General features: G+C 52.7%; 1 protein-coding gene across 1 annotated transcript; it reads right to left on the bottom strand.

The window, feature by feature from the left end:
• Positions 1–208: 208 nt before the first annotated feature.
• Kbtbd11 (kelch repeat and BTB domain containing 11) lies at positions 209–3,043 on the bottom strand. Its single transcript, XM_051169774.1, has one exon. The coding sequence runs from the start codon at positions 2,752–2,754 to the stop codon at positions 853–855; it is 1,902 nt and encodes a 633-aa protein (XP_051025731.1). The 5' UTR covers positions 2,755–3,043; the 3' UTR covers positions 209–852.
• Positions 3,044–12,526: the final 9,483 nt, after the last annotated feature.

Raw genomic sequence — 12,526 nt, 5'->3', positions numbered from 1 at the left:
TAACCAAGTAGAGATTTCAAAGTGTGCAACTGTCAAAACATGATTGTAACTTCTTTGTTTTGGCAGGGCTGGGGTGGGTGTTGGGGATCGCCCTAGTTCATGCTAACACAGGAAAGTGGGTGAACTCGAAGGGCCCCCTGGCCTGGGGTCTTTTCAAAACAAAAGACTCTTGCTGGCCATCCTTTTCTGTTCAGCCTGCTACCTGCTAACATTTCATCAACAGAGGCAACCATGCCAGTAAACAAGGATGCGCCTTCAGCACTTGATAAATTACTTTTTGAGGTTGAGCCTAACAAAACTTGAGCACACAGTGAACTTTTTAGGTCACGTGGATCTTATAAGTTATCGTTTTAAACCTTAGTGCTGGGTTTGGCCTTCCCTCTGCAGTTGCAATGATACCTGCCCGGCCTACTTTAGGATCCAACTCAGGTTCGAGAACCTTGTACTCACTGGGGAGGAGGGGACTGGGCAAGCTCGTCACACCTGTGCCCACTCCTGCATCCGGCTTCATCTGTGCCCTGTACCTCTTCAGTTAGGCATCGCGTTATCTGCATCTTCCCACACATTATGCCATGAACCCACTAAAACAATGAAGCGACAGGGGACTTCAGCACTGCAAAGTGGAGCTTAAAACAGCATTGAGAAAAAAAATGTCTTTGGGGCCAGCGAAGCTGCTGTTCTCAAAGCGTTTGCAAGATGCAGTGTGACCAGCAGCCTGATCTAATCTGCTTCCTCCTTTCGTGATCCCTCTTCGCCCTTCCCACACCGCGAAGCCCTAGCCCACTCTTTTGAGACCCCACCCCCCCCCCCATCACAGCTGCTGGACAGTGGAGCTGCCCAGCTGATCCTGTCCTAGGCTGCACCCTGCTCCCCACGGTCAGGCTTCTCAGGCAGGTTGAGCACAAATGGAAAGAGTACACCCCGGACATCCAGGGGGCATCCCAGGGGCTCTGGCTCAAAGTTGCCACCAGGTCCCACATCGCTGCCAGCCTCTGTGTCCCTAGAAGGCACGAAACGCCAGGTTCCCGCGCGGCTCACACAGTAGATGATACCATCCAGGGCGACGCAGCGGAAAGGCTGCAAGCCTGCGGGCGCGCCCGGGGGCCGCAGGTGTACAGCACACTGGCTCCACTGCTTGGCCAAGCAATGGTAGCGGAAGACGCTAACCCCGCCACCTGGGCTGACTGCAGCCTGAGCGTCACCGCGGCTCCCACACAAGTCAAAGCGGTAGAGGAAGCCGTCGAGGGCCACCATGTCGGCAGAGCGCTCTCTGCTGCTGCTGCACGGGCACTCTTGCCACTCATCTCGCCGGGGGTCGTACTTGAGCAGGCGGTAGAAGAGCGAGCCCCCGGATACATAGATCTCGCCGTTGCAGGTGGCAGCTTCATGGGCCACTGCGAAGGCGCCCCGGGGCAGCGGGGCCACCGCGGTCCAGCGGTCGGCTCGCGGGTCATAGCGCTCCACGCTGAGCAGGCACTCACCGCCCACGGCGTATAGGTGGCCGTCTAAGGCCAACAGCTGCACCTGCGAGCGCGCCTGGCGCAGCGGCCGCACAGTACTCCAGCAGTCGGTGACCGGATTGTAGCAAAACACCTGGTCGGACGGGCGCGCGCGGCCATCGGCACCCGCGGGAGCCACACCGCCCGCCACGAAGAGGTAGTTGAAGAGCACGCACAGGCCGCAGCCGCGCGTCGGCGCGCCCTCGGGCAGCCGTGTTAGCTCGCGCCACTCTCCGGCCTCCCCCTGGTAGCAATAAACAGCCGCGTCCCCGCGCGACTCTGCCTCCCCGGACGGGCTCTGCGGACGACTGCCTGCGCGCTCCCCGGTTGGCCCGAGTGCAGCGGCCAGTAGGCAGGCGCGGCCCGTACACAGGCGGCGCCGCAGCAGCAGATCGCGCTCTGCACCGGACAGGCGGCCGAAGACGGCGGGCTCGCGGAGCACCTCCAGATAGTGGTCGCTCATGAAGCGGTAGGCGGCGTCGCGCAGCTCGCTCAGCCGCTGCCGCTTGCCGGCGCTCAGCACCTCGTAGCAATTGTCCAGGCTCAGCTGGGGCGCCATGGCATCGGTGGCGCGCTGCGCAGCGCCGGGCAGCTGGAGGCGGCGCGCGCCGGCCACTACCTCGGCCACGTTGTCCGGCCGCACTCCCGCCATGCGCCCGCTGTACGCGTCCGCCAGCAGCAGCCGCAGGGCAGTGAAGCTCACGCCTTGCACCCGCAGCACGTCCCGCGACGCGCGCGCGCGGAAGTAGTCGCTGCGCGCCGCCAGCACGGACTTATGTGCCCGCAACCGGCGACCGGCCACCTCGATGACTAGGTCCGGCTCTCCGTGCGCGGGCCCGACCCCGGGCGGTACCGGCACGGGCTCCCCGAGTTCATCTAAAGATTCAAGCTCCACATGACGCGCGTGCTCGTGGCGGGAAGGGAGATCCTCCGGCGACCCGGGCTCTTCCGGGCGCGCGCACTCCTCCGGGGACTCTGGGGACGCGGCGCTGCTGACTTCCCACTGCGTCTCCACTACACGCAGGTCGCTGCGGCGAGAAGGCGGAGAGGCTTCGGCGCCCTCCCCGGCAGAGGCGCGAGACTGCGGTGGGGAGTCGTCCCCGGAGCTAAAGCACAGCGAGGCGCTCAGACTGCAGGGTGTCTGCGCGGAGGACGTAGCGCCCTCCTCCTCCGCTGGCAGCGGCAGGCTATCCTCTCCCGGAGTCCCGGGCTCAGTCCCCGGGTAGAGGACGCAAGGTGCCACAGAGTTCTCCATGTGTGGGTTGTGTTGTGTGCAGTCTGCCAACTCAGGAGCCACACCTGCCTGGTGGGAGCTGAATGTTGCCCTGGGGTCTCTAGCAGCACACACCCTTTCCTTGGCACCGGATCAGATTTCACTTATGTCCACCCCCTGTTCACGCCACTCCCACCTTGCCCTTCCTACTCTCCACTTCAGTGAGGAGGCCACACCCATCTGAACTTTTGAATGCAGGAACCGCAATCTAGGCTATATCAGTTGAGGTGGAGGTGAACCAGCCTGGCGCCAAAGGGGTTGTGTTTTTGTGGTTTTGCAGTTTGCATGTCCGACAGCCCTGAGCTGCAGTTCCCTCGCAGGGCTCCTTTGAAAAACTGAAATTAAATGCATCCGGTCCATGGCATGCCTTTCATTTGACTGTGTGAACCCACAAGTCACCTTGCACCACAACGATGCAAACCGAGGAGCAACAAATCCCCCCAGGGACTGCGATCACATTTAAATCCTTGGCTTAGGCTGTTTTACACACTCCAGCCATGTAGCCCAGAGTTCAGCTGAGGTTGTGTGTCAGAGTCCTGGATGGCAGGCGGTCCTGCACCCACACTGTCCACCTAGGGAACCACTCCACCTATGGGTGGGTGTCTGGAAGGGCAGTTCTCATTCCTCCTCCTCAGGAGCTTGCCTCTGCTGCTTCCTTCTGGGGATGCCAGGTTACCACATCACTGCATATTCTTGTTCCTGTTCGAAGAAGAAGGAAAGAGGGAAGATTGAGCTTCGTTGTTGAGTGAAATAGTTTTACACAGACTCTTCACCAGCTGCGGTTAGCACTCTGGTGGCCAAGTGTCTGATCATCACTGGAGTTTGGTGGAGAGGAAATACCTAATTACTCAACCTCCCTCCAGGCGCAGGGTAAGAGGAGCCCAGCTTAGGCAACAGGTGTCACCAAAGGAGGCTCTGACCACAGTAAACCCAATGGCCTGGCTAGTTCTGCAAGTCCGAAGTAGTCTACTATCAATGCCAAGTTTTAACCCAGTAAAAGTACCTTCAGAACCAAGACCTTGTGTGGAGGAAGCAGTGTTTGGCTACAAAACTTTGACAATTTTATTAATGTGTTGGCGCCCCCCCCCCTTCACTTTTCAGGACAATTCATTCTATTACAAATATGTGTCAAATATTTTAAATTGTCCTTGGCCAAAGATCCGATCCTGGGGCTCCGCCTGCTACTACCGTGGCAATTATTGGAGTCAGGCCTCTTACACGGGCAGAAAGGCAACTGCCAGTTGGCAGGAAGGCAGCAAAGGAAAAGCAAGGCAAAGCTGCAGAGGTTTAGGAAGGTGTCAGGACCCTGCAGAACAGTCAGCAGGCAGCGTTCTTCTGCACTGGCAGACACTGGTATACGACTCCCTGCCTTGCTGGAGGGGATTTGAGGGTGAGGTCATTACCATCTGCTTGCACCTTCTGAAGAGTATGGAGAAAAGTAGAGGCCTGGACCTAACGTAGAGCATGCACTTGCCTCTCCAAGGCAATAGATAGTAGCATCCGGGTACTTTCCTCACGCATCTCATGACCCGCTCTACACACACCGTTACATAGTGCTGATATGGTTTGAATGTAAACTGTCCCCCATAGGCTTACGTTTGAACAGGTTTCCCAGATAGTGGAGCTGTTGGAGGAGGCTGTGGATGGCTGAAGTAACAGGCATGCCCAGCCTTTTGAAGTCTGCAACAGAGTGTCATCATCTACCGAGTTCCTGCTAGAGGCCTATGCAGTCAAGTTAAGCCACTCCCTAAAATGTTTTTTTTTACACTCCTCATGTTTTAAGTTATGAATTTTATTTGGGTCACATCCACCACTGTCCTGGATAGATGTGTGTCCGTTTAGGAGCTGGGGCTATGGCTTGAGGGTTTTGAGGGCTATAGACCATCTCTTTCCCACCTGGCTTTCTGTTTTCTCATCTGTCAAGACATGATGAACTCTGGCCAGGCTCTCACCGTCACAGAGAAAGCCCCAGGTGCCATACCCAGCCCACGTTAATGGACTATAAAACTTTAAGAAGCAAGCCCAAACAACCTTCTTTTTTTGTCGTTGTTTGTCAGGTATTTTCTCGCAGTGAATAACAGAAGCATGAGTGTACAGCATGCCCACCCACACCGGGCTGGCTCCTCGGCCACTTTGCCACGGATGTTTATCGTGGAATCTGGAGACATTCAGCTCCCTCCGTGGCATGTCATTCTGCCCATGATGCTGCAGTAAGAGTCTCTGGAGATGTAACGTAGGGAAGTTTGGGACCCTGAAGCCTTGTCTGTCAGGCATGTGGGTTAGAGGACTTTAAAGAGGATACAGGACCTAATGTTCTCTGGGTGATCCATGACCGCCCGCCCCAGTGAAGCCTCCAGCCAGTTTTCAGGACAGGGAACAGAAGGCATTGCTGGCCCATAGCGATGAGGATGGGTGCAAACACAGAGGCAGGCACACCAGCACCCCAAAGGGTGTAGAGCTTTTCCTCTGGGCTTAGCCACTGAAAGAAAAGTGAAGCCAGAAGCAAGACACACCGTGTCTCATGTGGAAATGTCTGGAAATGTCACTGTATGAGACAGAAGTAGGGCTGGATCCCCTCCTTGGCCACTCATTCTTCGCACTGCCTCTGTGAGGGACAGCTGACCACTGACTCCAGGAAAGGGGCCTCAGAACTACCTGGTTACCTGGCCTGACTGTGACTGGAATGTGCAGGTGAGAAGCCTGTGGTATCTTTCTGTTCCTTCAGAGCCTGAGAGGGGACTAAGCAACAGAAGACTCTAAAAGTGACGCTCAGGACTGGCCTTTAAAAGGTCCTATAGAAACAGTTTAAAGCTTGAGAGAATGTTCAGTAATCCAGCATCTTACCATGTCTACAATGAAGAGTGTGCATACTGCAGCTTTGCTAAGGCTATGGTATGGTTTGTCTCATACCTAGGGGAACCGTCTCTGTTCCTGAGGCCTGGGCTGGAGCTGACTCCAGCTCCTTCTCAATCAGAGAAAGGGAACTCAGGTACCCTCAAAAGCATGCTTGCTGTGTCCTTACTGCTCTTACTCCCAACACACACGATCCCATCACGCCTTGTGAAAGCCGATTTCCAGAGTATGGCTTTAATAGATCGCACCAGATTCCTCTGTGACCCATGCTGCCCTCAGCACAGACAGCAGGGTGAGTCGGCTGAGTCCTGTGGTCCAAGCATGGCACAACTATAGCTTTTTCATTGTGTTCCCTTCTCAAGCAAGAGGTCCCGTCACCCCATGACAGCCAGCAGCACACACCCCACCAAATGCAGCAAAACCTGTCAGCCACACCTCCGTGACACTGGTGTTGAACAGATTATGAGCAACCTGACAATCATGCTGTCCCACACTGGAGCCAGGGTCACACTTCAGAACCCTGGCTACCTACACAGGGAGCTCAGACTGGCTGCACAGCTCCCCAGCTCAAAGAAGGGTTAGTGGTCACAAACTCTCCTAAGAGCAAGGCAGGGGGCCCTCTGCCTTTTAGATGTGCCATTGAATGAAATGGGGTTTCTTCTCTAGGACCACCCATGACTGCAGCTTAACCTGAAAACAGAGCGGCCAGCCCATTTTCACACAGAAGCCCTAACAATATGGAATGGCTTCCTGACAGCCTGTCCGTGGGAAGGAGTGACCAAGCTTTCTGACTCTGATGTGAACCTGTTTCCCTCTCGTTCTTGTGTACAGCCATGCCCAGGGAAACACTCTTACACCGTTGGAATAGCTGTGCTCACAGTAGAGTGTTAGCTGTAGGCTTACAGCTTTAATAAGTTAGGAAAGTGTAAGCAGGCAGAACAAAGAAAAAGAAAGCCTCAGACAGCTGTGCTTCTGCTAAGCCCGTTTCTACGAAGTTCTAAACCAAGTGGAGGTTTGGAAGTGGAAATTTCCCTGCTTTGTGGTCGGCTCTAGGATGAGAATTCCTTGGAGGCTCCTGCAGAGCGCCGCCAGCCTTCACCATTGCGGTGCAGTAATTGAAGTCCTGCTGCCTGCTCCTGACCTTAGCATAAGGCTCTGCTCACTGAGGCAATTGTCCTGGAAGGAAGGAATGTGAAGGGCAGGGCAGGGCAGCGGGGTGAGTGGGAAAGAGCGCCCCCTTCCGAACTAATTGGGAAACTATGCCCTTCAGAGGACTTTAAATATAATTTACACAGCGTTTTCTCAGACAGAACATGGCCTTCCAGACCTTAAAAGCATCTAAACACCACCAGGTTTCTATTTGTTCATTTATTTACCATTTATATGAATAAAAAAACATAGGATGGGTGTGGCTTCCCAGTGTGGACACTGGGGTCCATGTCTAATGTGGGTATTAGTTTATTCTAAACAAGATGCTACACTCTTCACTATAATGCCAGTTGTTTAAAAAAAAAAAAAAAAAAAAAATCTTTCAGGTTCTTACAGCCAGCTCACTTTAAGTTTGTTGATGGACTTACAAACTTGAGGCAAACTTCAACAATATGAAGTACGGCCCCTGTGTCCCTCACAGCTGGAGGACCACCCAGTCCCTGGGAAAGGTCTCTTTGCTCTGCCTACCTGGTGCTTCATAGTTAGGTGCCAATAAATCGCAAGCCTGTTCCCTTGAACAGTAGATGAGATGGAGAGCAATGTGTTTCCACTCACTACACTCTTCTCCCTCCACCCCCCAGCGCCTCCTCTGCTGCTTGAGATAGTGTGTGCTCACCATCTCACGCCAGTGAGCATTGCAGGGATACGGGGTGTATATGACACGGCAGGCGGCTTTGTTGAGAAACCTCCATTCTCTTGTGAGCCAAAACTGTTATTCCTTTAAGCTCATGTTCCATGGCACAGCTCCAGTCACTGCTGGCCTCGGGTACAGCAACCAGGGGATGCTGACAACGGATCATCTTAGCCTTGTGTCGAATAGATGATGTGCATCATTCATCTCACTCCTGAAAAAGTGAACTTCAGTAAGAGAAAGGTCACTGCCATTGGTCCATCCCTGGCAAGGAGCTGAATGTTAACTGTTGTGTTTGGGCTATGGTTATTAGGCCATGTTGAGATATATCCACAGGTCAGACGATTCGGGCCGTGCTCCTGCCTTCTGTGAGGACATATGCCCAGACACAAATGGAATATTCTGAAATCTTAAGTGTTTCCCTTCCTGGTGACTCAAGTAAAGCTAAAGACTTGGGGAAACACAAAGCATGAATGCCCAGAGCCACTGGGACCTGGAAAAAAAGGCATACAAACTCTAAGTCTGTCTCGCACTGATAGCTAACCCATGCAATCCTGAGCAACGCCTGGATCAGCCTGATTGCCAAATCTTCTGTAAATCCAAACTCAAAACTGGATGTTTCCTCAATGACAGGTACTAGCATCAGAAATGAGAGAGCAGCAGGGCTGAGGCACCTGCAGCTTTCCCAACCATCCACTCCGGTTCTAACTGATGCTCCAGCACTGGAGAATACTTAGCGGCTGTCATTAACAGACGCACATGGAGCACCTCCCATGTGCTGGGTACGCAGGAATGAGCACCTGAGCAAAGCAGGGCATCAGTTAGCCCTCACCCCTGGGATCTGTTTCAGGAGGAGACAAACTGAGCCAACACATGTTCCAAAGGAATCAGATGCCATGATCAGCTAAGAGGGGACCTAAGATGTCATGACAGGACCTGACTTCCAGGGCAGGTGATGCTCCCCAAGAATATGAAATTTACTCTGAAGCCAGAGGGAGACTTAGGGGTAAGGCCTGTAGGGTGAGTCTGGCTCCCCAGCAGAGTGGCCAAATAGAAGCAGTGTCTTGGGTGGCCACAGGGTTCTGTCACCATGGTCACAAGGAAGACCACCAGTGGCTTTTAAAGAAGAAAACCAGCCCCTGATATGCGGCACTTAGGGGGCTGCCTGCTTAGTCCTTTCAGATATGAACAAAATATGAACTTTTGGTTCCTAATTTTTAGCACTGCTAACTTCACCTTTAAATCAATGTATTAAAATCTGCACAAGTCAAATCAGAGTGAACCCCACAAACACAATTCCGACTTTTTGAAGGCTTCCGGATGCTACCCCCATAATGCCGTTCCTATGCTTTTTAAAATATAAAACTGCTGCCTGTCATTTAAAAGGCAGAAAGCACAGGCAGGAGGCCGAGACGGAGCTTTTGTGCAGCATGTGCTTGTGAGGTACAAGGGCGTTTCCTCTGCCTTTGTGCTGTTGAGTTTCTCAGAATGAGTGAACATCAAAGGCCCAACAATAATGTTCAACCTCAGGGAGCAGAAGCGCCTCCTTTTTTGTTATTTCTTGTGTATTCAGAATCTTTTAGTTTTTATAATTTGTCACTCTGAATGTTTCAGCAGCAGAAGTGGCGTGGGCTGCCCGACACTAAACGAAAGGTGCAAAGACTCAGACAAAATAAGATTGTCACCGGTCAACGGGCCTCAGCTGTATCCCATGTTCTTGAGCATGGTGGGTGAGCGACTTATGTTGTTACCTGTGTTCTAGGCGCGTGAAATGCAGGAAATCAAAATGAACATTCTCAGGGTGTAATTTATTTCTTTTCTTTTTTCTTTCTTTCTTTTTTCCTCCGAGACAGTGTTTCTGTGTGTAGCCCTGGAGTCCAGCTGCCCTGGACTTGCTTTGTAGACCAGGCTAGCCTCGAACTCACAGCGATCCACCTGCCTCTGCCTCCTGAGTGCTGGGATTAAAGGTGTGCGCCATCACACCCGGCTCAGGATGTAATTTCTAAACTTCTAAGCTCTCAGAATTACAGAAGTAGAGCTTGGGCAAGATCACACAGTAGCAGCAGGATCAGGACTGCCGGAGGACAGGCAGGTCCCAAACTGGGTCTTCTGGTCCAGAGCACCAGATTACATGGCTGGGACAAACTTAGCCAGGCTGGAGCCCCCAGGAGGCCTCCAGGGTTTTCCTCTCCTCACCCATGCCTGCATCATGAGAACTGTCAGCAAAGTTCTCAAACTCGGGGTGTTACTGAACTTGAGCTTCCTGTTCAGCCAGAACAGCGAGTGTTAACTGCTTTGGCTCCACAGAGAAAACACAATTCTTTTCATCACAGTTGCAGTGCACAAAGCACTGTTTGGATGTCAGGAAGAGGAGGCCTGAACTGATGAGACTGGATAGGAAGACTGGGGTGGGGTACCCTAGCTTGGTCACATGAAGGTCTGGGTAACTAGGTAACTGATGGGCTGGGGTCTTTTCACTGACATTCACAGTTTAGCCATCACTGTGGAAGTGGACACCAGAACCTGTGGTCTGATGTGTGAGAGCAAGATCATTTCCTGCCTCAAAGTCCCAAGAGGTGGAGTCATCTGTGGACGCAAAAGCTGTCTTCAATTAGGCCCCAAGACGAGCTGGGAGACATGAATTCCAGATGCTTCCACCCTCACTGGCTTCTCAATGGTTGCCGGCACTCTACTTCACTTCTCCCAATATGCAGGCTTGAAGGTTGCCTCTGTAGCGCATTCAGGGGCTCCCACCTGGGCCAGTGCTTGGCAAGACATCCTGGCCACCCCAGAATGGTGAGGCTGTGGCATCTTGTGTGACTGGTGTGGCCTCTCCCCACACTCTAGCGCTGATATCCCCTGGGAGCTGGACAAGGGTGAATTGCAAGCTAAGAGGTGGCTGTAGTAAAATCTTGACACAGGGTCCCAAGGGGACTCTGCAGTTAGGATTATAGGATTATCTCCCATTGGGCCGAAGGTCACATGGGTGGCCCAACACCCTTCCAGCTCCTGTGGGTCGTTGCTTACAGACATCAACACCTTCACTCTGAGAGGGTCTCGGGAGTCTTACAAAAGCACTTTTCATTTTACACGGGAGCTTCCACAGGCCCGAGAACATTTTCTAGACACGCCTAAGAATATTATATTTAATAAAGTAGCAGCAGAAAAGGTAGCAACATGAGCCCTGGTGGAAAGGAGCAGCCTGAGTCTTAGGGCTGAGGGGGAGGAGGAGGACATAGAAATTAACCAAAGCAAGCAGTAGTCTCCAGCAGGTCCCGGCAAGCTCTGGACATCCACAGCCTCCATGCCAAGCGTACCCTGCCGTGCCAGCCACATACTCTGTCAATCTTCCAAACAACACCTGGCTCCAAGAATAAGTGAGTTTGGCAGCTTAACACTGCCCATCTGATTAGCTGATTTCTGTATTCTTAAAGTCGTTGCTGTTTGTACTGGATACTTTTATGTCAACCTGACACATGCTGCACTCACCTGAGAGGAGGGGACATCAACTGAGAATACACCTCCTTAGGATCGGGATGTAGGCAAGCCTGCAGAACATTGTCTTAACCAGTAATTGGTGGAAGGAACCCAGTCCATTGTGGGGGGTGCACCCTGGGCTGGTGGTCCCGGGCTCTATGAGAAAGCAGGCTGAGCAAGCCATGAGGAGCAAGCCAGTAAGCAGCACCCCCGGCTCCATGGTCTCTGCCTCAGCTCCTGCCTCTTGAGTTCCTGCCCTGTCTGAGCTCCTGTCCTGACTTCCTTCGATGATGAACAGTGAGGTGGAAGTGTGAGCCAAACAAACCCTTTCCTTCCCAAATTGCTTTTGGTCACAGCCTTTCATCACAGCAACAGTCACCCTCGTTTGTGACTCTATTGTTCTAATTACTGTCATTACATGTGCTCCTGCAGTACAGAGCACCTTTGTCTGGCCATAAAGTTCTGATTTAGCTTGTTTCATCGGACACAAGCACAGCCACCCACAGTCCCAGGGGCTTGTTTCACACAGTAGCTCTCTCTCTGCCCCCTTACTTCATGCATTTATCCTTAAAAGTAGAGCCTGTCTCTCCCAGGTGGTATTAGCATTAACTGAATCTTATCTGGAAAAATAGCTGTGATGTGCTCCCACTTTATACATGAGGTAAGTCATGGTGGGTAAGACTTCCTCTTGTCTTTCCTTCAGTGTCTCCCTGCTGTTTGTGGTCCTTCGCTGTTTTATCTTTCTCTTCATGTCCTCCTTTAAGCTCCAATATGTAGCGAGTCTACTGCAGGTGTTTGCTGTGATCCTCACTCACTGAGCTGAGCCCTGGAAAACAGTCAAGAGAGAACCATTGGGCCCTGTGGTCCCTTTGCAGCAGACAGAAGCGCCATTGGGAACTGTAAGCCCTTGTATCCAGAGCCTTGCAGAAGTCCGAGTAAAGGACGCCCTTCGCACAGATGGGATGTGCAGGTGCAGCTTGTGACCAGAGGCATGAGTCGTCAGAGATCCCTGGAGACCCAGGACATTCTAAGCCAACTGGAAATTGGAGGTGGCGAGCCGTGGCCAGCTCCAGCTAAAGGAAACAGATGCAGTAGGAGAGGAAGTAGTGTGCTAGGCTCCGTACTGTGGGGCAGGGCAGAGGCAGAGAAACCCAGTTAGCTGCAAACAGCAGGCGTTGCCATGGAGAAAGAGGAGCGTTGGGGGGGCGGGGCAGGACCAAGCTGCTGCTAGCTTGCACTTGGCAGTCTTGGGACTGCTGTGAGCCAGGGGGACTGTCTGCCTCTCAGTTCCTTTTCCCAAGAGATGGGAAAATGGTCAGTTTGATTGTCCAAATAGGGGAGCCACACTATCCAGATGTTTGGTCAAACACCTGTTTACATGTCACCTGGACCCTTTGTAGACAGGCTTAGCACAAAGTCAACAGACTGAGGAAAGCTAGATGCCCTCCATTCTCTGAGTGGCCCTTACCTTGTCAGTCCACAGCTTAGGAGAGAGAAGGAGGTATTTAAGGTAAAGAGAATGCAGCCTCTGGCTCATGCTGCACCATCAGCTCTTCCTGGTGTGCTAACACATTTCTGGTGACT

Source organism: Acomys russatus, chromosome 27 (assembly GCF_903995435.1).
Source record: "Acomys russatus chromosome 27, mAcoRus1.1, whole genome shotgun sequence".
Classification (NCBI taxonomy): domain Eukaryota; kingdom Metazoa; phylum Chordata; class Mammalia; order Rodentia; family Muridae; genus Acomys; species Acomys russatus.
This window is presented reverse-complemented; position numbering and strand designations above follow the sequence as displayed.

Coding starts and splice junctions, on each gene's coding strand:
- Kbtbd11 (XM_051169774.1), bottom strand. CDS start 2,754: ATGGAGAACTCTGTGGCACCTTGCGTCCTCTACCCGGGGACTGAGCCC.